The sequence below is a fragment of the Medicago truncatula genome, chromosome 7, assembly GCF_003473485.1.
Source record: "Medicago truncatula cultivar Jemalong A17 chromosome 7, MtrunA17r5.0-ANR, whole genome shotgun sequence".
Lineage (NCBI taxonomy): Eukaryota > Viridiplantae > Streptophyta > Magnoliopsida > Fabales > Fabaceae > Medicago > Medicago truncatula.
The window spans coordinates 49986433-50013862 of record NC_053048.1 but is presented as its reverse complement, the minus strand read 5'-3'; the positions used below and the strand labels follow the sequence as shown (position 1 = coordinate 50013862).

At 32.1% G+C, this 27430-nt stretch overlaps 4 protein-coding genes across 7 annotated transcripts; 1 reads left to right on the top strand and 3 right to left on the bottom strand.

Annotated features, from left to right (window-relative positions):
- The first annotated feature begins 3361 nt into the window (after positions 1–3361).
- On the top strand, positions 3362–4487 carry LOC25499460 (NDR1/HIN1-like protein 10). The gene has a single exon (XM_013594732.3). It carries the CDS (start codon positions 3499–3501, stop codon positions 4183–4185), a length of 687 nt encoding a protein of 228 aa, XP_013450186.1. The 5' UTR covers positions 3362–3498; the 3' UTR covers positions 4186–4487.
- Positions 4488–10290: 5803 nt separating this feature from the next.
- LOC25499458 (probable aspartyl protease At4g16563) lies at positions 10291–12156 on the bottom strand. Its single transcript, XM_013594730.3, has one exon. The coding sequence runs from the start codon at positions 12050–12052 to the stop codon at positions 10643–10645; it is 1410 nt and encodes a 469-aa protein (XP_013450184.1). The 5' UTR covers positions 12053–12156; the 3' UTR covers positions 10291–10642.
- A 7476-nt stretch (positions 12157–19632) lies between these two features.
- LOC25499457 (uncharacterized) lies at positions 19633–21632 on the bottom strand. Of its 4 annotated transcripts, none has more exons than XM_013594728.3 (3): positions 21061–21629; positions 20886–20949; positions 19633–20033 (listed from the first exon to the last, which is right to left on the bottom strand). In XM_013594728.3, exons 1-2 carry the CDS (start codon positions 21472–21474, stop codon positions 20887–20889), a joined length of 477 nt encoding a protein of 158 aa, XP_013450182.1. In that variant the 5' UTR covers positions 21475–21629; the 3' UTR covers positions 19633–20033; position 20886. The 4 variants fall into 4 exon arrangements, with proteins under 4 accessions (XP_013450182.1, XP_024625857.1, XP_024625856.1 ...); XM_024770089.2 differs by having other exon boundaries at positions 19633–20014; XM_024770088.2 differs by having other exon boundaries at positions 19633–19958; positions 21061–21627.
- An 825-nt stretch (positions 21633–22457) lies between these two features.
- On the bottom strand, positions 22458–26494 carry LOC25499456 (2-Cys peroxiredoxin BAS1, chloroplastic). Its single transcript, XM_013594727.3, has 7 exons — positions 26150–26494; positions 24869–24943; positions 24713–24794; positions 24551–24630; positions 23353–23478; positions 22976–23089; positions 22458–22843 (listed from the first exon to the last, which is right to left on the bottom strand). The coding sequence occupies exons 1-7, from the start codon at positions 26351–26353 to the stop codon at positions 22727–22729; spliced, it is 798 nt and encodes a 265-aa protein (XP_013450181.1). The 5' UTR covers positions 26354–26494; the 3' UTR covers positions 22458–22726.
- Between the last annotated feature and the right edge of the window lie 936 nt (positions 26495–27430).

The following is a 27430-nucleotide window of genomic DNA, read 5'->3' as shown; positions in this document are numbered from 1 at the left end:
TAAAATAAATAAAAAATAATAAATATAAAAAAGAAAATAATACAAAAGTAAAAAAAATTGGATGAGGTGGCAATCCCCAAAGTTAAGAAATTATGGAATTACCAAATTGCCCCTTTTAGGGACAAAATTGTAAATTTATATGGCATTAATTTTAATAAATAGTTAGTAGATAAAATACAAAAGAATAAATGAGAGACTAAATATATAATTAACAATGCTGAGATTCCTCGTCTAATTTCAAAGTGATAAGCGATGTAAATTATAATAGTTTTTCATAAAATAATAAAACATTACAAAATATTATGTGGTTACTTGTAACAAAAAAAAAAATCACTTATTTAATGGATTATAGATACATAATACCCACTCTGTCCCTATATATATCCCTTTTTTTTCCTTTTTTTTTTTTTTTACATTTCTTAAGAAAAGTTGTTAATACAATTAACGTGTCTATTTTATGTGTTAATATTATCAAATTAACCTTTGTTAGTATGTGTATTAAATTTGATTTTTCATATTTCAAGATAATTTAATAATATTAATTAGTGTTATAAGTTTAGGAAAAAAATAATAAATACATCTAGTATTTGAAAAAAGATTTATATTTATGGATAATTTTTTAGTCAAATGGTGGTTATATATAGGGACAGAGGGAATACATAAATATATTAGGGATTAAAGTTTACAACTACTTTTTATTTTTTCCATATATAATATTTATTCTCACGTGACATGCATGACTCAAAGAGTTATATTTAATACACGAAGAATGGAAAAAATATGTATTTTTTACAAGATATATATGTGATTTTTGCATGTAGTTGGTGGTGGTATTTGCGATTGAAAGATATGACACCAAGAGTCATATTCAATACATTAAGAATGAGCTAAATATGTATTATTTGCCACTAATATTGGTGGTTCATCCATGTAGTTGGCATAGTTGTTTGTGATTGAAATGCATGACTCCAACGATCATGTTTAATTCATGAGAATTGGAGAAAATTAATTTTGCGTGATTTATCAAATTTTCAAAATTATTTTTTAATATTTAAACTTAATGATATATTAATTGTATTTTTTATATTTTTTAATTAATAAAATATGCATTCACTATGGTTTGATATTGGTTTCTAAAATACTTCTCTTTGCCGGTTGATCCAAGCAAGTTGTGAATCAATTTACAACAATTTAAATGTTGCAATGGCTAATTTCTTAGCAAAATTTAATTTGTTTACTTTTTAGATCATTTAATATAAGCTAAATATAAATAAAATTTATTGGAAATTAGACTTGTCAGTTTTTAAGATATATATTTTTGGTGTTGTGACATTTCTTATACTTATTTGTTTATTCTTTATTTTAATTGGATTTTTCATACTCCAGGAACCCCAAGTCACTCAAGGTGTCCAACCTCCACAACAAATTCAAAATTAGGCATAAAATCCTTCAGGACAACATCACCCCCAAACTCAAAGACAACTCTGCTGACTATAACAACTCGGACCAGGATTTTATGTACCATCTGGACAAGAATGAGAAGATCAACCTACATTTGATCTTGTTCAAATATACGACGTATTGCATTATGACTCAAGGAATAGGAAGAAGCCCAAGAGATATATTTAATTTGAAAGTGTGATTTCTGAGTTGCTCTATCAATGGCGAATAATTCCATTTGAAAGTTGTCATTGTGACAAACTTAATATGATTCGTAAACTTTTAAGTTTTTAATAGTATGTGCTTCAATTGTACTAATCTAATCGTAGTCAATCCATATAAAAAGATATGTAACTTTTTCACTGCATTTATTTTATCTAAAATTTGTCTCATAATATAGAGATATTCAACATCTCTTTCGTTTTTATTTCAATATGCTATAAATTTAGAATAATATTCTTCAAACATAATAAAATTATATGAGAGTTACAGGAATATATTACATTCTAAATATGTAACTATATTCTCCGATGTAACAATATATTGGCTTTTATAGAGTCTTCAATAATTTTAATTTAGTGTCGAAAATATATTAATAAAAATAGGTCCAAATACAATATTGGTACATTTACAATATTGGTCCAAATACTTCATGTAACATTTTTATTTCTCATTTTTTCAAATTCACGGTTTTGACCGGTCTTTTAGTTTTTAAAATGTAGACTTTTTACTCGCTTGATATTTGAAGTTAAATTTTGATGATGTGACAAATAAGATGTTTATGTAACAATTGAATTAATGTCTTGCGTTTACAAATCACAAATCAACTTTAAGTGACTAGTTTTACATAAAATGGTGAACCAATAATCAAATTCCAAAGTGTCAATATAGTTAGTATCGAATTGTGTGTTTTTAAACATTTTATTTTTATTCTTCTCTTACTATCACAATCTTATAGGGTATACACCAAATATTTTCCATAACAATATTGTAAAAAGGAGGCGACAATTCAAAGATTGTACACGCTGAGCTGAACACTCGTAAACAAGACGTTTGCGCGTTTCGAAAACGAACCACTACTCCAAATGCTTCTTGCCGTAATTATTTTCTCAACTAGTTGGTATAATTTAAGGTCAAATACTTAGTTTGAAAAAAATTTCAAGTTAATCCTTTAAATTTCGGAAGTTTTAATCAAGTCATTTTAGTTTGACAGAATTTTCAAGTTAATCTTTAAATTTTAAATAGGTCTTTTTAGTTGATAAACTATTTCACCGTTTCCCCTGTTGTTAGTCTCCATTTAACTGATGCTAATGTAGCCGTTAAGTTGTTGACTTGGATCAAAATGCTGAATTTTAAAAACTCAAGGGTGTTAAAACGCTACATTTAATAGTCATAAATGATCTTTTATAGTGCTAGAAATACAACTATTTACAACAACAAATGTCTTTCTAGCACTATTAAACGACATTTATAATGCTATAATGATCATCTGTGACGATTAAACGTAACATTTTGACACCCTATAACTTTTAAAAGGCAGCGTTTTGATCCAAGTCAACAACTTAACGGCTACATTAGCATCAATTAATTATTAACTGACAACATGGGTAACGGTAAAATAGTGTATCAACTAAAATGACATAATTAAAACTTTTAAAACTTAAAAAATTAACTTGAAAATTCTGTCGAACTAAAATGACCTAATTAAAACTTTCAAAACTTAAAGGACTAATTTAAAAATTCTTTCCAACTAAAAGCACTAAACATGGCCTAAAATCTAATGTGAGACTATTACACGCGTTTTGTCACTTGTTCTTTCTTGTTAGCTTCTCACCTCTCTTCTTATCTACTCCAAATGGAACATTTTCCCATTCATACCTCCGCTTCTATTAATATTACTATTAAAATCATTACTTAATTTGTATATATATACGAATACTTTTCTCACACTTTTTCATATCACAAACTAGGACAAGTTTATTACAAGTCCTCCGTTATTTTTCTCTCATACACCTCTTTCTTTCCACACTTTCTTTTCTTCTCTAAATTGCTTTAGCCATGCATGAGAAACAACAACTAAACGGAGCCTACTACGGCCCATCAATCCCACCACCAACAAGATCCTACAACCGTCCATCTCGTGGCGGCGGTTTCGACTGCTGCTGCGGCTGTATCTTTAACCTAATCTTCAAACTCATCCTCACCGTCATAATAATCATCGGCATCGCCGTCTTCCTCTTCTGGCTCATAGTTCGTCCCAACGCTGTCAAAGTCCACGTCACAGACGCAACCTTGACCCAATTCAACTACACAAACAACAACAGCAACCTCAACTACAATCTTGCTTTAAACATAACAATCCGCAACCCTAACAGAAGACTTGGCATCTACTACGATTCCATCGAAGCTAGGGCTTTATACCATGATGCTAGGGTTGACTCTATTATTCTTGATCCTTTTTATCAAGGACACAAAACAACTCATTTTTTGAACCCTTCCTTTAAGGGTCAGAAAGTTGTTGTTCTTAGTAGCGATCAAAGTTTGGAGCTGAATAAAGAGAAGGATTCAGGTGTTTATGAGATTGATGTGAAGATGTATCTTAAAGTGAGGTTTAAGTTGGGAGTTTTTAAGACAAGGAAGATGAAGCCAAAGATTACATGTGAGTTACGTGTTCCTTTGAATTCCGGCGGTGGTTCGCCGGCGGGTGGGAGTTTTGAGGCTACCAAGTGTGATTGGGATCGTTGATGGATTCTTTTGGATCTTTGTGTTTGACCCGATTCTATGACTATTCTATTTGTTTTGTATCATATGCTTATTTGTTTGTAGTTTATTGGTTAGACCAGTGTTGGTCTTTTGGACATAGTCATACTTATTCTAGAGGGTTATTTTCGGGATTTTATATTTTCATTATGTGTATTATTTATATCCTCCTCCTATAATGCTTGCATTTGGTGGAGGGTATATTATTTTTGGATTATCATTATATCACATATATACTTGTTATATTGTTAAATGAATAAATATATTTCTCCCTTGTTCTTCCTCTAGATATAAACAGTCATTTTTAAATTTTTGAATGATATTTTACGTACAAATTAAGAACATTATAAAAAAAAAATTTATTAAAAATTATATTTATGAACATGTAATGAATTCAAATGAATTTTTTTAAACACCAAAATTTTAAGATTAAAGTAATAAAACTTTGGATATAAAAATCAATTTTGAGCTATTTTTTACGCTGGAACTTTGTACTATGTTCTAAATAAGTATGTAAAAAATCATTCAAAAATTTAAAAATATCTTAGTATTATTAAACATATTTTAATTTGACAATAACTAAAAGTATATGTGATGTAAATTTTATAGAAACCAAAAATGCCATTTTTTTTACGGAGACTTATATTAAAATTGATTATATTTAAAGAGACAAAAAACTTATTTATCCTTAAAAAAAACATTATAGTTGATTACTGACTAATGCCAAACCGCCCACGGAATGGAATTTTATTTTTTTCTTACAAAGGAAAAGAAGTACGTATGTAACATGTTGTGATAGCGAAAGACTTCTTTTTGTACAAGGTGATAGCGAAAGACAATATAAAATATAAAACCTTTTTTTTAGCGGAGATAATATAAAAAACTATTTCCTACTGAAAGTCTGAAAACAACCGATTATATGCATATTCTTTCAAAAAAAAAAAACGATTATATGCATATGGAAGAATTACACATCTGTTTTTTAGATATGTAACAACTAAGTATGATAATGATGTTGACTTTTAAAATAGGTTCTTAGTGCTTCTACAATAGAGACTCTCAAATATGAGTCTTAAACAGGTCACACATTGGCACATCACTTTTTTATTATTTTTTAATAATAGTATCTAATAGGTAATTAAACGGGTTCCACCAATAACTATTTATTAATGAAAAGCAACAAAAACAACTCAAATAATAATTATTTTAGTAAAAAGTAGTGTGAGAACACTTAAGATTGGAGTCTTAAGTGAAACCCGATCTTAAGAGACCTCCAACTTTTTTTTCTTTTTACATTGGAGATATCGAGTCTTAAATAGTATAGACCATACCAATATAGATATGCTCATATATACTTAGACAAATATTCTTTCTTTTCCTTCAAGTTCTTATAAAAGAAAAAAAAAATCTTTATAATTGGAAGAGATGCCAAATTTCTTCCTATTGTGGCATACATATTGAAAACTTCTAATGGGGGAGGTTGTGACTGCATTTTCAACGTTGTTAGTATGTGTTTGGTTAACTGCAGTTTGTAGTTGGTGTCTCGGGTTTCAATTGATAGTTTTTAATTTTTGTTGAAAAAAACTTCTTTTAGAATATAAATATAACATGGGCATTGCCTAGGAGAAAGTTTAATATAGTCACAACCTTAAATCAAATAGATTTAGGCACATATATAAAATTAAAAAATTAAAACAAAAATAAATCAGTCACATCAATTAAGATCATTTAATTTATTTTCATTTAAATTTTTCTATGTTTTGTGAGTGTGCTCAAATCAAAAGTGCCCATCTAAGACTTTCTCTGAGCCCCGAACGAAATCATATTTACTATATTAAATAGGATTGGAAGTTTACATCCACTAACTCAAAAAATTACTAACCTGTTTGGGTTCGTTAAAAAAAAAAAAAAAAAAACTAAACAATTTGGGTAGGTTTGATGGTATTGATTTAAGAATTTGAAGTGTGTTTCTCAAAATCTCGTGTTCGATTTTTTTTTCTTCAATTTTGATGGATTGTTTGAGTTTAAAAAAAAAATTCAAAATTATTTGTGGATGCTTTTATTTATTTATTTCATTAAAAAAATTGAGTCATGGGAGTTCATCAGGATCATAACATACCTCAAAATTTAAGAGCGCAGGAAGAGATACTTAACGAGGTTCTTATTTACAAACAAAGATAAGAGAGGTTGAATTCACCCTTTGTAAAATATAAGTCAACTACTTATCAACTAGATCAATCTCGGTTGGCAAATGATATCTATTATGGCACATATCGTTTATAAAAATTAAAATTAAGGATTTTCATTGAAAATAAATTTTGAAAACCAATGTCCAGCTAATCATAGGAGTGTCAAACTCATACTCATTCTCTTTATACTGATGAGATTACGATTTCTGCCAAGATACTAAAAAGAATTTAAAAAATGCTATGTCTTTGTTCAAGCTCAATGGTAACACAGCTAACCAACATGTTAATCGTCAAAAATGCAAACTTTACTCTGGTTCTTTGTCAGCAAGAAACTTTGTCATTGTTGGCTTTGCACATGGTGAGTTTCCTTTCCTTTCAATTACCTTGGTGTAATGGTGTTCCTATCTTCTAAGAGCAAGCCTAAAGAAATTTGCCTTAGGCCTATTGTTAATAAGATAAAGATGAAACCCTCATCTTGAAAAGGCTGTCTTTTGTCTATCATGGGTAGAGTCCAATTGGTGAAATATGTTATTGAAGGCATGATTTTATATAGTTTATCACCTAGTATTAATTACCCTTTAAAAACAAACATTTTTGTGCGAGAAACAATAACAATTGTATAAATGAAACTGAAACTTACCCTTTAAGAAAATCTTACGGACAGAAAATGCTTTACTCAAAATTTCGTTTTGAACTTTAGAAGAAATCCTTTCAATTTGTTTCTCTCATGTCTCACAGCTTATAGATCTTACTATTAAATGGGAAACGGTGCAATGAGTTTTTAATATATAATTTGAAAATAAACCCGTTCAATTGTGAGATTGATAAAACATGAGAGACGTGTTAGAGAAAAAAAAAATTGATAAGATCTTTCCATTTTCTAATTGTATAACGCTGACATGGAGCTTTGTCAACCAACTCAGCACCAAACAATCCAAGTTGATTTAGCGGAAAAAAGAAATGCTAGCAACACATTTTTCAACATATTTTTTTTTATTGATTAAAATTCACATAGATCCCACCAAATTTAAATGGGTCTCACATGATTTGGTGGACTCGTGTGAGTTTTAATCAATCAGAGAAAATGTGCCAAAAAGTTGTGTTAAAATGTGTGTCGATGGGACAATAATAAAATCTTACGCAGCAATAATATAAATAAGTGGTACTAAACATGTTATGAAAATTTTACAAAATCTAGATTTGAGAACTCGTAATTTTTATAGGGACATGGTAGTAGTATAAGCTGGTTTAATCACACACGTGAGCCCAATCCACTGTTTCAACTCCAAGCTTGTAAGCCAGGCAGGAGCCAGGAAGTGTCAACATGTGCAAACGGTGACAAAAACATAAGAATTGTATTTGGTTGTGCAGCACGTTATGTAGGGAATCCTCGTCCCTTGAATGTCCGACCCCAGCACTACTATTTGCACCCCTACCTTCCCACATTATGAACGCATTTAGTCATTGTCTATTTATTTTTGAATTTTTGTGTTGAACTGTTAATCCTCCTGCTCCTCATAGAAAAAGGGTCATGACTAATCTAGACGTAAGTATAAGTAAAATGTAATCAATGTTGCATGTATCATTTGATTTGTATTGAATGGATCCAGCAACCCAATCAAACACTTAATTGAACGGTTAAAAAGGAAGTGCAGTACACTTTTCTATAGGGATCAAGCATTTTTTCAGTACGCTAACATCATTATTTTCAATATATGCATCCAATGAAAATGTTAAATGTGTGCGATGCGAATGCACACTTTCCAAATTATTAAGTTGGATTCCACTCATTTGTCAAAAGTTTGTAATTATACCACGATAATTGTTAGATCAAGATGAGATAGTTGTCCTTGTGGAGATTTGATGGCACCGAATTATTAATCTAACAATCTGTTGTGTGATCCTTGTGCAGATCTCAAAATGCTTGCATATTTTTTTAGGAAGGACACATATGTGCTTCGGGTGATGGATATGGTCAAATTCACCTCATGAATGTGATTTTTAAGAAAACATTATAATCACACGTGTTCCTTCTATGAGTGGGATCATGAACTCATTCTGTGATGGCACCTATTGTTAAGAGTCTCACATCGGATATGTGATGGTTTGACAATGTGTTTATAAGTGGAGGCAATCCTCACCTCACAAGTCGATTTTGTGAGGTTGTGTTAGACTCAACCATAATTTCTAAGATCTATAGTGTCTTGTGGTGGATTTGTCTAAGGGTTGGTTGACTTAGGGGTTTAACCACTCAAGCTATAAGCTAAACCTCGCTACAATCCAAACAGATGCCTGTCTTTCCTGCTACAACTACTATACATTTCATATCATTTTTCTGAATCATTCGACGCAGTTAAAAGTAGTAATTGGAATGACTTGCGCTTCTGCTGTATATATATCATAAAGTCACTAGACGAAGTAAGTTATAATATATGCATGTGACAAATAGCAACAAAGTAGTAATTTGGCATTGTTTGACCTAGTATGTCGGTATCAATATATAACAAAATAATACTGCTCTGCAGTACATGACTACATGTAACGTTTAGCAACTAGGAGGACCGCATCTATTATTAGTATTGCCATTCTCAAATTTCATATCTAGCTGAAACATGAGCTTACTATATCATGTAATAATTTCATTTATTAGAGTTCAAATAAGAAACCCAAATAACACAACACAGAAGCCACAATACAACAACGAATAATAAGAAACTCACCGCTTTACTTTAATTTCCTCACACGTGAAAGAAAACTTTCTTTTTTCTTTTTCGAAAGAACATGCTCTTTTAGCTTATATTTTTATTAAAGGAAAACGCAAAAATAAACTAAAGAATATGTTCATGGCATGTGCAGCAGGTCTTTTTTGGGAATCACTCCATGCCAGGCAATGATCATAATATCATTCTTTTATTGACTTGGATCATAATACCATATTCGATTCTTCTGTTTTACTTTTTTTGGTTGTTTTACTATTTTATTTTATTTTTTGCTCAAAAAAATTCACTACTTCTTTTCAATTAATAAATATTTAGAATGTGTAAAAGATTCGATTTGTAACTTTTTTTTTCGAACATTATTATCCTCTTATTAGTTTATCCGTGTGTTTGAAAATACGTTTGGAAGTCAAATATCAGTTCTCAATGCACCTTCAGCGTGAAAAGACAGAAGCTGGAAAACATGGTTATTACGACAACATAATTTTCTACCGTACTTTTACATGTCCTAAGGCCATACCAAACACATTGTACATCAACGTGATTTTATGCAAAATGGTCTCTCCTTCTCCTTCCTTCTAAAATGTGTCTCTTTTGATTTTCTCTCTTGAATTTCTTTATCTTTTCTCTCTCCCTTTGTCTTCTCTTTAAAATTTTGAGAAAGATAAACATAAATCGTAAAATAAGAAATTTATCTTCTCCCAAAAATTTAGATAAAGATAAACACAAATCGTAAAATAAGAAAGAAATAGACAATGAATGAAAGAGATGGCTCGAATTCAATTTTACATGGTATATCACTTTGTCTAAGAGAATTAAATAAAAATGCTTTATATATACTCTCTCTACCCCATATGTAAGCCCCTTTTACATTTTTCACGTTTCTTGAGAAAAAAGTTGATGGTGTAATTAATGTGTCTCTTTTATATGTTAATATTATTAAATTGTCTTATGTTTGTATGTGTATTAAATTTGACTTTTCATATTTCAAGACAAGTTAGTAGTATTAATTAATGGTATGTTTAGGAAAATAATAATAAATAGATCTAACAATTTGAAAATGAGTTTATATTTAAAGACAAAAATAAAATCAAATTGATGCTTAGATATATGGACGGAAGAAATATAACTCTTTGGCTCTTTCAAAAAAAAACAAACTATATGTCCATTATTAATTTCTCAACTTTAAACACCAAAAGTAATGTTACATGTTCCTACTTTATATACTTGATTTGATTTGATAAACCGATGAGTAAGCATACATTTATTTATTTATGTAAATTTAAATTAACTTTTGGTAACTTTATGCAAAAGTAAATAATTAAAAAAAAAAACAAAGCCAAGGGTAATCTTATGCTTACACCATTGACCCCCATAAACAATAGAAAAAAAAAAATCATAAATAATAAACTTAGCCGCCACGCCGCATCGTAGATTCGATGACCATCGTGATTTCATTTTCACCGGCGTTTAATTAGCTACCACATGTTCACATGCAACGGTATAATTTCCAATCTGTGATCAAAACTTAAAAAATTATGCACTTTTTTCACATCTTTGAGGTCCAAATCCAAATCTTTCATTTTCCAAATCATACTCAACGTTAAAATTCTGCTGCTGATAATTCCCCAAAATAATCGCCGGACCACCACTTCTCTCCGGTGCTGAAACTCCGTCAGTTATAACAGTCAAACAAGCAACCTCACCATCACCAACTAAAGAAAAATAATTGTCATTCGGTAACTTCATTTTTGCACCCCCCTTAAACTGAAACACCAACTCCGGAAACGGCACTGTTTTCACTCCGGTGAAATCATAACAGAGACTCAACCCTGATTCACCTTCAATATCTTTCGCTCTTGTGAAATTCGAAAGCTGTTTTTCAAACTCCTTTGCCACCAAATCGTAGATTTTACGTTCCATGAAAGTGAACGTTGATCCAGAATCAACGATAGTGCCACCATTACCGTCGGTTCCAATTTCTGGAATCTTAACACGTTTTCCTCCGATGACGACACTACGTAGATTCACGTAATAGTATTCAAGAAATGCAGTGTTGTTCGTTGATGGGTTGTTTCGAAACGGTGTGTAGCTTAATCCGTTTGTTTTTCTATCGCCGGTGGAAGAAACTTGCAAAACGAGGTTACTATTTTCCGGTGAGTCGTCAAATTGATGAGAAAGTAAGCAATAAGAGAATCTTTTAAGACCCATTTGCGATGGAAGAGAATCTTCTCCACGACCAAATCCAGCGATGCCAGAGGGTTGTCTGTCAGATACAATGGAACAACCTACGAGAAAATTTGCTACGGTTTTGCCAGGAAAATTGAGGTTATCTAATAGTAAGACACCAGCGGTTAAACCTAAACCGTATTGCACTAAATAAGAAGGGCAAGTGATGTTGTTACAGTTTTGTGTATTTGGATTGCAACCTTGGCAACGAGATTCGATGTCGGGTCCGAAAATATAACCGCATTTGGGGTTTGTGCAGCCTAAGATTTTGTTGGTTGATGAGTTTCTTGGGATGAAAACTGGGATTTTTGTTGGGTTGATGTTTGGGAAGTTGCAATTGGAACAGAGGTAGCGAGAGGTACATGGGGACCAAACAAGACTGCTACCTGTGTCTAGGACAAATGATAAGGTTTGTGGTGGTGTTCCAAAATTGAGGTTTATTGAGTAACCACCATAGCTTTTGGAGAAAATTTGTGTGTTGGTGGAGGGAGAGGATTTGGATTTGTTGTGATTTGATTTTGGGGTTTTGAGGTGGTGTGCTCTTGTTAGAGAAGATGTAGCAGCGGTTTTGAGAGAGTTGAAGAGATTTGAGGATGGGGATTTGGTGAATAGAGGGGAAAGAGGGAGGGTAATGGTGTTTGGGTTTTGGTTTGAAGAAGAGAATGTGAGGAGGGGAAAGAGAAGAGAAAGGATAAAGAGAATGTTAGGATAAGCCATTGGAAATGGTGGGTGTTTGTGGAGGGAGTGTGTGTCCTTTGAGAAGTGTAGATAGAATGGAATGAAATGAAATGAATTATGGGATTTCTGTTTATAAATGCATTATTAGTTTGGGTTTACATTAGCAAGCAGCCAAGCAACCCCAACGGGCACATAAGGGAGTTCTTTTTATTAATAAGTTTTATAAGAATAGATTAAATCCAATATATATGTGGTTTGGGTATTTAGATTTCGGTCGATTACATTTTGTGTATACATTTAGACGCCCCAACGGTAACGGTGGAATTTGAGGTTTCACGTTGTTGTTGCTATGGACTCGAATACTGAGTGCTAACACACTCTGAATGTACGCATGCACCTCTCCATTTTTGGGTTCTATTACAAGATAAAATTGTTATATCCGTCGATTAGAGATGTAAATTAGGAGAACGAAAGAATTACTACATGTGATATGAGGAGAAATAAAGATAAATGGGATAAATGATGGAAAAAGATACGTGAGCATAAAATACGATGATATTTACCCTAAAGGACAATCGCTTCCAATTTTTCATGATGGTAAGTTTGAAACATTCAGTTCAGGTACTTTTTATATTCAATTCATGTTCACTAACACACATAATGTTACGTACGTCTACACACTTAACTATGCGTATAAAAATCAAAATTAATAAGTTACTAGTATCACTTAGACTGTGTTTGGTAAAACAAAAAACTAGCTTATAAGTTTGTTGGATTAAAATGTGACGTGTTTGGTAATAAGTTTTTCTCATGAGCTTATAACTTTTTTTGAAAAGCTATTTAAAGTAGCTTTTAAGCTTGTAGCTTATAGCTTCTTATAATTTCTTTCAATTTAATTTTATTATTTTTATATAAAAATAAACCACCCACGGTCCCACTAATTGCTTACGGCAACCAACCTCCCTCACAACTAGTTACCTATAGTTCTTTATATTTTGTTGTTCTCTATTTTTTATGACCTTTCTTTTATTATTTGTCGAATAAAAAATGTCAATTGAATTCATAAAGCACGTTTATTATTGTGAAGATGAAAATATTTTGAAATAAATTTTAACATTTTAAAAGAAATACATCAAGTAATAAAAATTGTATATATGTAACAAAAAAAATTGTATATATGATTTATAAAAATAATTAAACAAACATACTATTTTACGTCATTTTATATTTATCAGCACTTCAACAACTAATTTTACCAAACACTTTTTATGTTAATAAGCTAACTTTTCAGCTATAAGCTATCAACTATCAGTCATCAGCTATAAGTTAACTTTTCAGCTAGCTTATAACTTATTTTTACCAAACACACCCTTATAAAATCATCATTTTATACTATCAACAATGGATTTACCAAAGTTTGAAATGACTTGTATCTTTTAAGTGATTAAGAGTTCGATTTTTATTTTTGTGTACGGAAAAAAATCGATCGGGAAGGAAGAATTCGACTTATGTGACGAAGATTAGTCATTGTCAAACAGAGGTGAAAACTTCAAATCTATAACATGATAAATAAGAAAGTAAAGTATAATTTTAAAGATGTATGTCAAGTGTTTAACCTAGTGATAAAAAGACATGTTTTAGAGATTTTAGGCTCAAGCCTGCTAAAGTTATTGGAGAAAGATAAATATAAACCATTTGGTAATTTTTCTTTGAGCTTAATGTCTTTTTTACCCTCACCTAAATTTCTTTTATATATAGAAAAAAACAACTAATTTGACAAATTCTTCCATAATAATAAGAGGAATAATATGCACGTATATGTTATTAAGTTCAACTCTAAATTTAATTTAGGTTTTTTTGTTGGTAACAAATTTAATGCAGGTTGAAATGTATGACTTGCTAATTAATGTAGTACACCTAAGGAAAAAGAAGGAGCAACTTGTTTTTTTCTTTGACAAAAGACAAAATATGCGTGACTATTAAGGATGGGAGTTGACCACCCTACATTCTGGCCTAGGTCGAATTTTTTTTGTCAAATATATCTAAAGGTTTTTAAGTTTTTCGTTTTTTTCAAAGTCGTCCTTTAAGTTTCAAAAGTTCCAAATAAGTCCTTTAAGTTTCAAAAGTCTCAAACAAGTCCTTTTAGTTTTTAAATCGTTTCAAACAAGTCATTTTAGAGGATGATGGTGATGATTCAGATGATAGCAACAAAGAGCATTATCCACAATTTGACATGCCTAAAAAGATGACTAATTTTAAGTGGATGTTAGGAGTCAGATTTGATATCAAAGATGAGTTCAACGAAGCAATTACCAACTATGTTATCTACAGTAGGACTTGTTTGAAACGATTCACAAACTAAAAGGACTTGTTTAGAATTTTGAAACTTAAAAGGAACACTTTTGAAAAAATGAAAAACTTAAAGGACCTTTAGATGCATTTGACCGATTTTTTTAGAAAAGGTTAAGGTTTTTTTTAGAAATCTTTTGTTTAATTAAAAAAAAAAAAAAAAAAAAAAAAACTAGTTACGAATCATAAGAAAATTACTTTAGGATTACCATATCGGCATATTTAAGTAGAATGACAATATTTTTTTATTATTATATTTTTTTGACAAAAACAAAACGATATTCATTCAAATTGATAGAGTCCATCAGATACAAACATCGCTAAAAACGTAAAGGGTGAATCTGCGAACGAACTCACAACACCCAAGTTAATAGCATACAACGGCAAAATGCCTACATATAATATGATAAAACCTAAGTCACCGAAATACCCATCCTTCCGGATCTGCAACGTTGACGCCCAAATCATTGGTTGAATTTGTTATTGACTGATGTCGATCTTTCAATAAGAACTAAACGAACACCGCGATAAAACGAGAAATCAAACGCCGCACAAGACGACGAACAACACAACGCCGCACTTAGACGACGAAATCACAAAAGAACACAAAAGGAAAAACTTTATATATGTGAAAACCACTTATTTAGATTGATCGAAAAGGGGAGAAAAAGATGTAGAGTGGTGATTCTAGGTCAAAAAATGACCTAAAACCACCCCTCCTCGATGAACGAAGGAGAAAGAAAGTTTAGAGAGAAGTTAGAGTTTCTCTCACTAGAAAACTCGGAATTTCTCTTATCTTTTATTATTATATTAAATTTTATACTTTTAATTAAATTATAAATTTGTTAACTTTTTAAATTTAAGCTTATTTCTATATTAATTTTTCATATATTTAAATGTATTACTGTAAACTAGAATTAAAATAAAGTATATGATATCAAACATGGTCAAAAAATTTAAAAGCTCTAGTTAAATATCAAAAGGTTTGCTCAATTGTGTGTCTGGTAAATAAGATTAAGTCCCTCACTTTCATGTGGTTGAAGGTTAAAGTTGATTCTCTTTTCCTCAATTATTATGGTTGGTGGCTTAGTCTGTCTACCATATTATTGGGCATAGACTGATAGTTATTTCTTTGCTTTTAGTGCTCTTTCCTATTTCTAGCTTGTAAATATTGTACAGACTCTTTTGTGTCTTCCTTAGTACATCTTGTACTAGGAATGTCACTTTGATTTGGTAATATATTAGTCTCTAAGAGTGTTCAAGCGCTTTGATCCTTTAATTTTTCAATCTGTTTAAACTTATATCAGATTACTTATTTAAATACGTCCATATGTTATAGTGTTGTAAACAGGCTAACAAGTAATATCATATTTTTGACTGATCAGACTCATACCTAAAATATAAGTCTTTGATAAGCTACCGATCAAGCTTAAGCCTTAAATTTTTTGACAGGTTAGACTTTGATCTTGCAAAACTTAACTTAGTCCAACCTATCTCCACCTCTAGTGACTATTATTAATCCACAAATTTAATATAAAATAAAATCAAATAATTGGTAATATGACTCGTAGAAAAGTAGTTGTCATTGAGGTTTTCATTTCAAATAAAAATACATCAGTTAATTTTTTAATTTAAATATACAATATTACAGTTTAATTTGTATAACGTAAAAAGTTGATTGTGTTAAGGAAGTAAAATATAAAAATAAGTTATTTATTTAACACAATTAGTGCTACAGAAGAACTGTTTAAACAAAATTGATTTTGTCCCGTGAGCATAGTTTAGTTGGCAGGGAGCTGTTAAAATAGGCGGTCCGGCCCTACCGAGCTTCGGGTTTTATTGGGCCGGGCCAAAAAGCTCGGTTGTAAAACGGACTTGAAATATACTACCCGAGCCCGGCCCTACACAGGCAGCGGGTTAACGGACCGGCCCGTATTAAAAATTACATTTTTTTTTATATAAAAAAGTACTATAAAATACTCCTATAGATTTTTCTATAAATAAGTTTTTAATATGTTTAAATAATGTCCAGCACAAAAATAAATTGTAAACATTTTCGTACACTAGTCGTAAACTAAAACGGCGAGGAAAACAATTTTATATAAATTAGATACGTTATGGTTATAGATATTTACTTTCCTAAAAAAAAGTTATAGATATTTATATATTTGATCTTTAAAATTATAAATAACGAAACGAGTAAATATAATTTTATATTACATTCATGTGTTAATTCATTGAATTTTCACTTTTATTTTTTACTTTGATAATCAACTAAGGAAAGAATTATTTGAAAAATATATATAATTTATAGGATTTTTTTTGTTATGCGGGCTAACGGGCTACCCGCGGCCCGTTCGGGCTAGCCCTAATGGGTACCTATCTTTTTAGGGCCAGGCTAAAAAGCCCTATTAAAATTTGGGCTCAATATTTAAGACCCAAGCCCTATAATTAATTGGGCTAAACGGGCCCGACCTATTTTGACAGCTCTGACAGGGACATACATTGTTATAGGTAGGGATCGAGGTTCGAACTACGGACACTCCACTTATTCACTTTAAAAAAGGTGAATTCTACCTACTAGACTACTTGACAAAAAAAAAATTTGATTTTAGGAAAAGAACATTAAATTGATCACTAAAGCTTTAGAAAAATATTTTCTTAATACAAAAAACTAGTTTCACCTACTTTCATCTATTATAGGGTGTCCCCTATAAATTAAATACTAAAAGAGTTGTCCCCATAAAATATAGTGTTTCCCTACTATTTCTAGAAAAACTATTTCCATCTGCCTATGTCACAATTTTCTAAAATATATCCGAGTCTTACACATTGATCATGATTTTCGATTATTTTATAAGTGTGGAAAATACAGGATAACCCACCAGGGGTCTGCATGGTTAACCAAATCATAGAACCAATCCATTTAAATGGTTTTAGTTTGATAACCAAACCATTTTTCATAAAACCCGATTTATGAAGCAAAGTGGCTGCAATTTAGTTCAAAATAGACCCTGATTTCAATACCGCAATTTTATATTAAACAAAAAATTTAAAACTGTCTTAGAGATTTGAACCGTCTTAAGGTTTAGGGCTAAAATATGGTGTTCAAGTTACTTATGTGATTTCTCAAAGTTTAATGTGATGATCCTCAAACCCTTTCATAACCTAACAATGGTAGTATGACCTAATGTGATGATCTCCCACGCTGCTCACGATCCAACAGAAGGAATCTTTTAAATATCAAGAGATGAGGCATAAGGAAATCCCTTTTAAAAGTTTCTATTTTTGTGACACCAGCTGGTATGACTCAAGCAATATACTTTTCTCCTAAAACAAGATCAATCTGAAACAATAGATCATGTGAAAGAACACACAAAATCAAGGGACGATCAATAAGTATCCCAAGTTAGGAGCAGAAGTACAAAAATAAAAAAACCAAAGCAAAATTAATGCACATTTTTTAAAAGGTCATGGCTGACGATAAAGGAGCCATGGCTAGACGGCAGGAGCTTTTGAGAGCACTTTAATCGGTTGTTTAATGTGGCTGACGATAAAGAAGCAATGGTGGGAGATATTTTGTAAAGTCGAAAATGAGAGGTTAGTATGAAACTAGAGATGGAGTAGGTGACTGTTTTATTGAAGTTGAGAGACTCGATATCTTTCAATGGAAGGAACGATTATCACATGACGGTTGTGAGCAGAATGGAGAGATTATGGCATATGGATATGGATGGAAGGTTCGATATTGCAATTGGCATAACAATCAGTTTCAAAAGAGAAAAGAAACGGCAATCCCAAACAACCGTGTATACATCTCTTATTAGAAATCAGTCGTAGTTTGTTTTAGAGTTAATTATTATGTTTAGGGAACTTCTATTGTACATCCGTAAATTAAGGTGTACCGATATTTTTACTTCAAAAATTTATAAATTAACTATTATTTTTATGAAATAAAAAACTATTTGTTGATATTTATATTTTAGAAAATATCATTTCATAAGAAAAAAACATCATTTCATTGTTTATAAAAATCATACTAATTTTTTTTACATTTTATTGTAAAAAATAATCAAAATTCTCTATTACGAGTACTAAAAATTCAGAAAAATCAAATTTTATTTCGTCGATGTTTTTGATAAATAAGATTTAATTATTATAATTATAGGTGATAGAAAACAATTTTTCTCATCAAAAAATAACACATTTAACTACTAATTTAATGATTTGGTGTACCAATGCACTCATATGTTTGGGTGTACCATAGAATTTGCCGTATGTTTAAGATCCCTACAAATAAGCGAGCTTCTAACATTGGTCCCTATTAAAATTTTATTAAATTTTTCATCCCCAACCTTTTTTTCCGTTTGTAAGTTTGGTTTTTGCCGTCAAACAGTGCTGACTAGGCTAACGGAATGCTGACCCAGACATGCCACATGGACATTTCAAGTGACATGGCTGCCATGTGGTAAATGACATCATATGTTTTTTATCCCTATAAAATTGGGACCTTTTAAGTTTAGTCCTTACTTAATTTTAATAGTGTTTTTAGTTCATATAAAAAAATTATGCACTCAATTTTAGTCCTTACTAAATCTAAATTTGTTTAGGGTAGTGATACATAAACCACCTTAGGTGGCATGTACCACTTATACACCCACATACAATTGTGACATGTGTTCATATGGTCCCCACACACACAAAAAACTCACACACTCTTACATGGGAGTGTACAATGTGTGTATGGAAACAAAGGTGTTCATGAAACATTATCCATTTGTTTAATTATGCTTAAACTTTTAAGATTTTAAACAATTTTTTGCACAAGTGTCAAGAACATTACGAAAAGTTCATCTCCAAAAACTTATCTCAAAATTTTATTTCTGCGTCCAGATTTTTGTTACTTTTATTTCAAACTTTTGTCTTTTAAAAAAAAATCATATTTAATTTATTCCATGTTAAATAATTCTAAATTTTAGTAAACGAACCTTTTGTAATGTTCTAAACTTATATTAAAAAAATCATTGAAAAATTTAAGAGTTTTTAGGAGAGCGTCGCCGGCGTGAACGAGGTGGTGAAAAATCTAAACTCTCTCCTCCTACTCTTTTCACCACCTCGTTCACGCCGACGAGGCTCTTCTAACCTTTGCTTGCAAATTCATCCAAGACATCAACTTTTTCGACAATATGGTCACTAGTTTCATATCTAGGAAAGATCAGACCGAAACTATCACCTAATTTCGTATATGTTCACAAATAAAAAGCGCAAGATGTGCTAATAATACAATGAGATAACATAGTAAAGTTGTTACGAGAAATCTCTCCTGTGATGTTTCCATGATAACATACTCTCAGATGAAAAACTTAAAGTATTTTGAGCATTTACGTATTAAAATGTATACAAGTTCAAAATGCTCTCTACTACTTATAGTACTAAGAAGCTTGAAGCATCAGTGGAAAACTACATAATATTGCAACTGCGCATCGCAACTCTCAGAGTCAATAGTGAGCATCCCCTTATCCAAGCTTCTCAAATTGAGAAGGATTTATTGATCATCATCTCTCATACATGTTTAGAAGTACTTTCATATCGAAGACTGCATAGTTGAGGAAACAAAACTCTTAAAAGGTGCAACAAGCTTTAGCATCCTAACTGCTAAGTAGAACAATTTCTGAAAACATCAGACAACTCGCTTTTCAAGTTTGCATTTTAAATTTGATTTACCATGTCAGTGCATAACAAATAACCTCAATGAAAAATTACAATAGAATAATATATATATCGAATAGATGTATTGGCCTATCGGCAAAGTTGTTTTCATTGTCCCTGTGTTTCTGAATTGAATCCATGTTGTGCCGTTTTTGCAAATTTTAAAAGCATAATTTCTGTAGTCACGTCTCTAACCAAACTTGGCCACATTAACATTTGAACGCGTCATTCAGACATTCTCATCTTGTAAAAAAAATATCTAATGCCTATAGGCGAACATTAGAAATGTGCAGAACTAAAATGAAACTTTAAAACCAACTTAATTGACCAAAGTTAGATTTCTTTTTTGATGATCATGGACTAAAGCTAGATGTGTATTTGCACACCCTCAAATGCATACAGGACCACAGTTAATAGAGTAATGATACATGTACTATCCTATGTGGCAATACACCATTTACACCCACACAAAATTCTGACACGTGGCAACTTGGACCCCACACAAATAGAAGATAAAATGTGGTTGTGAGATGAACTTACCAAAATATCCCTAATACATGAGGTGTACAATGGAGTGTAGGAATAAAGGATGTTCAGGTAACATTTTCCCAGTTAATATTCATAAATAAAGAAAGAAAAGTGAAACAAAAGTTTAAACAAAAAAAAAAAAAAAAGTGATGATAATGAGAATTATGAGAACAAATAAAGTGTAACAAACATTACAAGCACATAGTAAATACATTACAAATATGCAGATATATGAACCTAAAAAAAATAAAACAAAAACCAAATAGAGCCGTGCGTAATATAGTACCTTAGAAATTCGCAGGACTATCATCCAATTGTTTTTCGTTTTCTATGTCAACCTCTAAAATCTCCTGAAATCAAAACATAAAAACTGAACAAGTTTTGTAATCTTGAAGGTTGCTTTAACAATTTGGATTAAAAAAAAAAAAATGGAGAAAGAAGCAGAAGAGAAAGAGACTTACAGGAATCCTCTGTTTGAGATAATTAGCAAGTCTGGCAAGGACAGTTGAACGCTTGTGCCAAAACCGACCCTTCAAGCTAATGGTCACGTAAGGTCCATCCAACTCCACCAGTTCAACTACACCTGTCATACCAACAGAAGTGTCAAAGATCTGACCAAGCTCACCTCGAGCATCGACCAAAGCCTGTCTCACGTTGTCTTCTGTGAGGTCAAGTGGTGGTTCAACCGAAAGAGATGCTGATAAAGGCTTCAACTTCCTATGCAGTTTGCACCTTGTTGTACTGGTGAGAAGTGGATAATTGAGCATGTGGATGTTGGGTGTCATGAATGGAGGTTTTTGTGTAGAGTAACTGGTAGTGTGACATAGTTTAAGTGAGCTACAACACAGTGACAGTGCCTTCTGGGATAGGGACATACTCCTTCAATCTACACTGCTATATGCCTGAATTTCTATAGCAAGAGTTTCAGACAGGAAACAGCACAACCAAAGGAGTGTTGAGAATAGGATATGGATAATTAACAGAACACCCGTAAGCACTACAACTACAACTGTCTGACTCAGCCAGTAAATAAGTTCACTAAAAATATTATTTTTTTAGTTAAAAAAAAGTGGGATTTCTCTTGCAAAAGGGATCATAAACAACTTTAATAGCGACTAAAACTATTCTTGTAATAAGTTCAATAATCTACGTTTTCTCGGGCCGCACTTCAGTGTCTTTGCCTTTGTCTTTGGTGCCTTTGTTTCTATCTCTCTCTTAACCATCAATTCTCTCTCATCTAAATAATTTATTTTAATCATTCGCCCAACATTCTCTCTCATCTAAAATAAACTGGACACATCCTCAATTGGTGGATCAAGATTATACGGTCCAAATTTTAAGCTTAGTGTTTACTATTTTAAAACAAATTAAAATTTGAACCGACCTATCTTGATAAAACGACCACAGATGCGTCAAATGTGTCAATGCAGTAAAAAAAAATTACCACTTAGAATTTGATTTCAAAGTTCAACTACTCTAGATTGTATGGATTCCATGCAACAATAACTTGTTTCATTGACTGATTTGAAAGAACGTGATACTTGATGCTATACCTAATGCAATACTTACCAAGTACAAAAATGTTTCAAGATTTGTAACCCATCGTACTTTCAGACCATATGTTAACTACTAGCACTTCATGGACGAGTCAAGGAGAAAGTAACCGATAAAGACAATGACCTACCTAGTTGCACGTTACATGTACTTGCCTGGTAGTGGTGGGCGGTAACTTCTTTTTCCGCATAAGTTACTTACACATGATGTGATTCTATTTGAAACACTGTCAAACACACGATGTAGTTTCTAACTACACCTAAAATTGGTTTCTTATTCTTTAGATGAAATAGCTCCTTGCTTATTTAAATCAAAGAACAAGGACTGCTTAAAGTTCCATTATAAATGAAAGTATTATTCGTACACATTCATGATATACAGATAAGAACAGAAGAATTGGAATATTAATACATAATTCACTCCAAAATCAAGGTGTACACCAACATGCTTTTATAACAACACTTTAGCGCCTCATAACTTAAAATGGCTTGAATTACATAAAACGAAAACCTTTTACATCCCCAATCGATACAGATGAGCAGTTAATACTCTTAAGTGCTACTATTCGCCACCCTACACTGCAGAAAAGTACTCTTTGCTAAGTTTAGGGTCTGGTTTCATGGACTTCTCACCAGGCTTCCACCCAGCAGGGCAAACTTCATCAGGGTTCTCCTGCACATACTGCAAGGCCTGCAAATCCAATGCATGTATGGGGTCAAACATTATTTAAGACTAGAACTTAGAAGGGTAAAAGGAAGAAGAGAAAAAACAGATAACTAAAAAGTGGTAAATCCTGGTATGGTGCAAATCACATATAATTACCTGGAGAGTTCTCTTTGTCTCATCAACACTTCTACCAATTCCGAGGTTGTTGATGGTAGAATGTTGGATAACCCCTTCCTTGTCAATAATGAACAATCCTCTCAATGCTATCCCCTAAATCATCAGAAACATTTGCAATCATTGTAACACAGATCCGTAAAAAAAGTGGAATAAAAAACAACAGCTCATAGCGTTGCATTTGAACCTACTACCTAGACAAGTCACAAAGCTACTTCATGCAAGATAGTAAAGCTATTACATAGAAAGCATCCTATATTTCATTCCAGAGAATATATTGAAATCATAGTACAACAGATGTTGAATTTGATAGGAAGAAAATGAATAGCCACAATTTAAGTCGTGGTGTCAAAATTTACCTGATCAGGAATCAGAACACCATAAGATTTTGATATGGATTTGGTGACATCAGAAACCAAAGGATAGTTCAAGTCGCCGAGACCACCGGACTTTCTGTCAGTTTGAACCCATGCAAGGTGCGAGAACTACAATAATAACAATAGCACCACTAATCAAGAAGAAGCAGACTTTAAAAGTGTATTTGGATTGGACAACAACATCAATAACAAAGCCTTATCCCACTAAGTGGGGTCGGCTACATGGATCAAATTATACGATAATGTTCAATCATAAACCATATTTGGATCCAACTCATTAACCTCTAAATGTCTTTGGATTGGATATAAAAAGATAACTGTGAATGTACAGATATAGTATATCACCACATAATGCATGCATGTGCTAGTAGGAAATTTGTGTCACACTGCATTTGTGGTCAGAAGATCAACGAAAACACATTTGCAATTAACAAATTTTGAATGAGTTCACCAACTGATATTCTGACTTTCCATTATCTAGGAAGGAATTTCCCCAAACCATTCTATTTTTCCATACTACATGTAGCCAGTTGCAGAGGAAAATTAAAACTAAGGAGTCCAGTTGCGGAGCATGATCGAAATTTGTAAGTGTCATATCTATAAAGAATATATAAATTAGTTTGCTGGTCTAGTGATTAGTTTTGCTGTGATTTTAACCTATACAAACTGATTTCAAAACTGACATTCAACATTTTTGCTAAAGAAAGTGTAAAAAAGGGAGGATTTACATCAACGAAAATTCTAAAACAGGGTTCAGACTGACTGGAACCCTCAACCTCTAAGCTACACAATGGCCTTAACTACTGCGCCAGGTGCAAATTTCATGTCGAAATTCTCCTAGATTAGTATATAAAAAATTAACGGTGCCATGGCATCAGCCCATCCCAATAGTAGCTCCGCCACTGAAGGAGTCCATGCAGATTTGCCTACTATACTAAGAACTTCAAAACATGAACTATGCACAGGTGGAAAATGTGTGAGACTGCAAGCGATCCAAGTCTTTGAACACCCTTCATTTTCTTCATTGGCAAATATGCATGGGCACGCATAAGTAATTCATATCACGAAAAAAAATGACAGCAAGCAATGCCTTTTACCACTAGACAAAATCAGCAGCGTGAACCAAACAATGTCATATCAATAAAATCTATATGAGTTAAAAGATAAGGTCAGAACTAACCACACTGTCAACTGAAACACCCAATATCTCTGTATTAAGTTCCGCAAATTCTGCATGGCGGTCACTGAAAGCAGTGATTTCTGTAGACAGTTAACAGATGTTAGGATGAAAAAAGAAAAGATTTGGCATCTACAACTATAGTTTACTAAAGGGTCAACTAACCTGTGGGACAAACAAATGTGAAGTCCAATGGGTAAAAAAAGAGGATAACATATTTTTTCCCAATATATTCAGATAGTTTGACCTGAAAAAACATTGCTTTAGTGAAAGATAAATAAATTATGAAATAAAACAATTCACAAGCAACAATCTGTTTACCTTGATAAACTCCTGATCAAAAACAGCCTCGGCTTCAAAATCTGGTGCTGCATTCCCAACTAATGGTAGTTCGCTCTTTAATACAGAAAAATAAAAAATTAATTCACAGATTAAAGCAAGAGAAAAAGTATGCTCTATAGCTTGTGCTCTCAACTTTAGTAATGAAGTTACAACAGTCAATAATTGGAGATGAAGACCAGCACACAAATGAATGAAATATTTTAGAGATTCCATTTCAACGCTTACAAGCCTCAAGGAGGAAGAGTCAGGAATGCCTAATTGCGCATCTTGTTTTTAACTATTCAAATTCTAATTACAAAATTTACAATCATTACAAAAAAAAAATTATTCACTGCAATGCAACAATGGCTCATATTTGTTACGAGACTCGCATTGGAAGATATAAGGTCTGAACATGGGTTTATAAGTGAGTGCAATCTTCAGCTTACAAGTCGGTTTTGTAAGGTAAAGTTCTGCCCAACCTAAAATTCTAAGATGGTATCAAAGTCTATCCAAAGATTCATTGGGCTACCTGATGTTGTGCATGTGTCCATGAAAGCAATGTCTCTAATACTTTTTTATTTACCATTTTACCCTATACATCTTAGCCTCTATTTGGTAAAAGATAGTGAATGGCCGATAAGTTAGCTTATAGGTGATAGCAGATAAGCTAGCCGATTGAATTTGTAATGTTTGGTTAATAAGCTAGCCGATTGAATTTGTAAAAGATAGTAAATTAGCCATTGTACTAGCTTATAAATATGAAATGACATAAAGATAATATATTTAGTTAATATATTTTTTTTTTTTTCAATTAAGAATACATGGGTAAAATTTGAATAAATAGTGATAAGCTTTAAGCTACTTGAATTAGCTTATCGAAAAACGTTATAAGCTCATAAGAAAGTGATTGTTACCAAACGGGTCATTTTTAATCAAATGGACTTATAAGACATAAGTTATAAGCTAAAAATTTGGACTTGCCAAATAGACCCTTATACTGCATTATAAAAAGTCATACGAATTACTCATTCAAAAGCACTTTTGATAAGTATCACTAAACAAATTACATTATGTGATACATGTAATTGAGAAAAAGTTATCCAAACTCATATTTTAATGAAACTTAATTTTGCAAAAAAGAAGTATAATCGAAAGTAATTTTATAAACTTAAATCCAAACATAGACTATCAATTGATAAGCTGGACAATGCTGCAAACAGAAATTCAACCACAACAAAACACATAAGCTCAACAAAGAGGGATTGTTGAAGAACTTACAGAAGCTCTAACGACGAAACTGCGGCGAGAAGAAGTGAAGCGATTGAGGGAAAGGGGGAGAGAAGTGCGTAGTTTAGGGAGAGAATTGGAGGCATTGGGGATGGAGAGAGAAGAAAGATGTGGTGGAGAAGATAATTTGGGAGAGAAGAGGATGTTAGGGTTTGAAGATAAGAGAGAAGCAGATGGAGCTGAGCAGCAGGCCATGTTTGAGTGAGTGTGAGCCTGTGAGGTGGAAGAAGCCAAGATAGAGAGATAAAGTATGTTATTATTATTATACCTCAAAGGCTCCAACCCCACCTAAAAAATAAGATGGATGTTACTATGCTCCACCTCCACCCATTCGGACAAACTATTCAACTCGCTTTGTTTCATCAAATACTCTCTTTGTCTCTTAACACCTCTAACCTTATCAATTTCGACATATTATTGTTTTTGGTTAGAATTTTTTTTTAAGGATGATCTATTTAGAACTTTGTCAACTCTCTATTTATATATTTATAGATGTACTCATTATTTGAGAAATTGTATTTATATAACCATTTTATGATAATTTTTTAAAAATTTTCTTTCTCTTACTCGTATTCCAAATTCACTTTTTTTTCAACAATTAAAGTGCAGTAGAACTTTAGTGGTGCGATGATGGCCAAGACATCCATATCGTCCTCTTTTGTCGGTTCTTTCAATGGCGGCTCTGTTTTCCTACGACAGACGTTGTTTGTATCCGGTGGAGAACTATGGCGGCTCTCTCTTGTTCTCGTCGTAGTGTAGTTGTTCAATTTGGTGTTCTTCCGACGTGAAAGCCTCATTCGCCAACTTATAGACCCGGTTGGTGCTCGCAAACATCGTTTGTTAGAATTGACTAGGGTTTAATCGGACGTGCTGCTGTTTTTTATTGTATTTTACGTTAGAATTCATGCACTTGAATTCACTGGATCAGGTTTTATATCCCCCAGTTTTTATGTTTTTTTTAATAATATGTACCTTTTTGCAATTTTCTTATCATCATCAACAACAACAAGAAATTTTTCATGTACCTCTCAAGTTCCTTAATGAGGCTTATCGACCAAGAGTAAATTGTGATTGAGTGGATAACCATGCTTTGCATAACACTTTTGAGAAGTTTCAGTCTACCTACAAAGTAAGTAGTGAGGCCTTCCATGAAGCAAGCTTCACCTTGATTTTGTCTACTACTGACTAAAAGTAAACGACTTTGGATTTCCCTTGAAGATAGGTACCCCGTGTATACGAAAGGTAGGAATCCAGTATTGAAGCCAAGTGAAT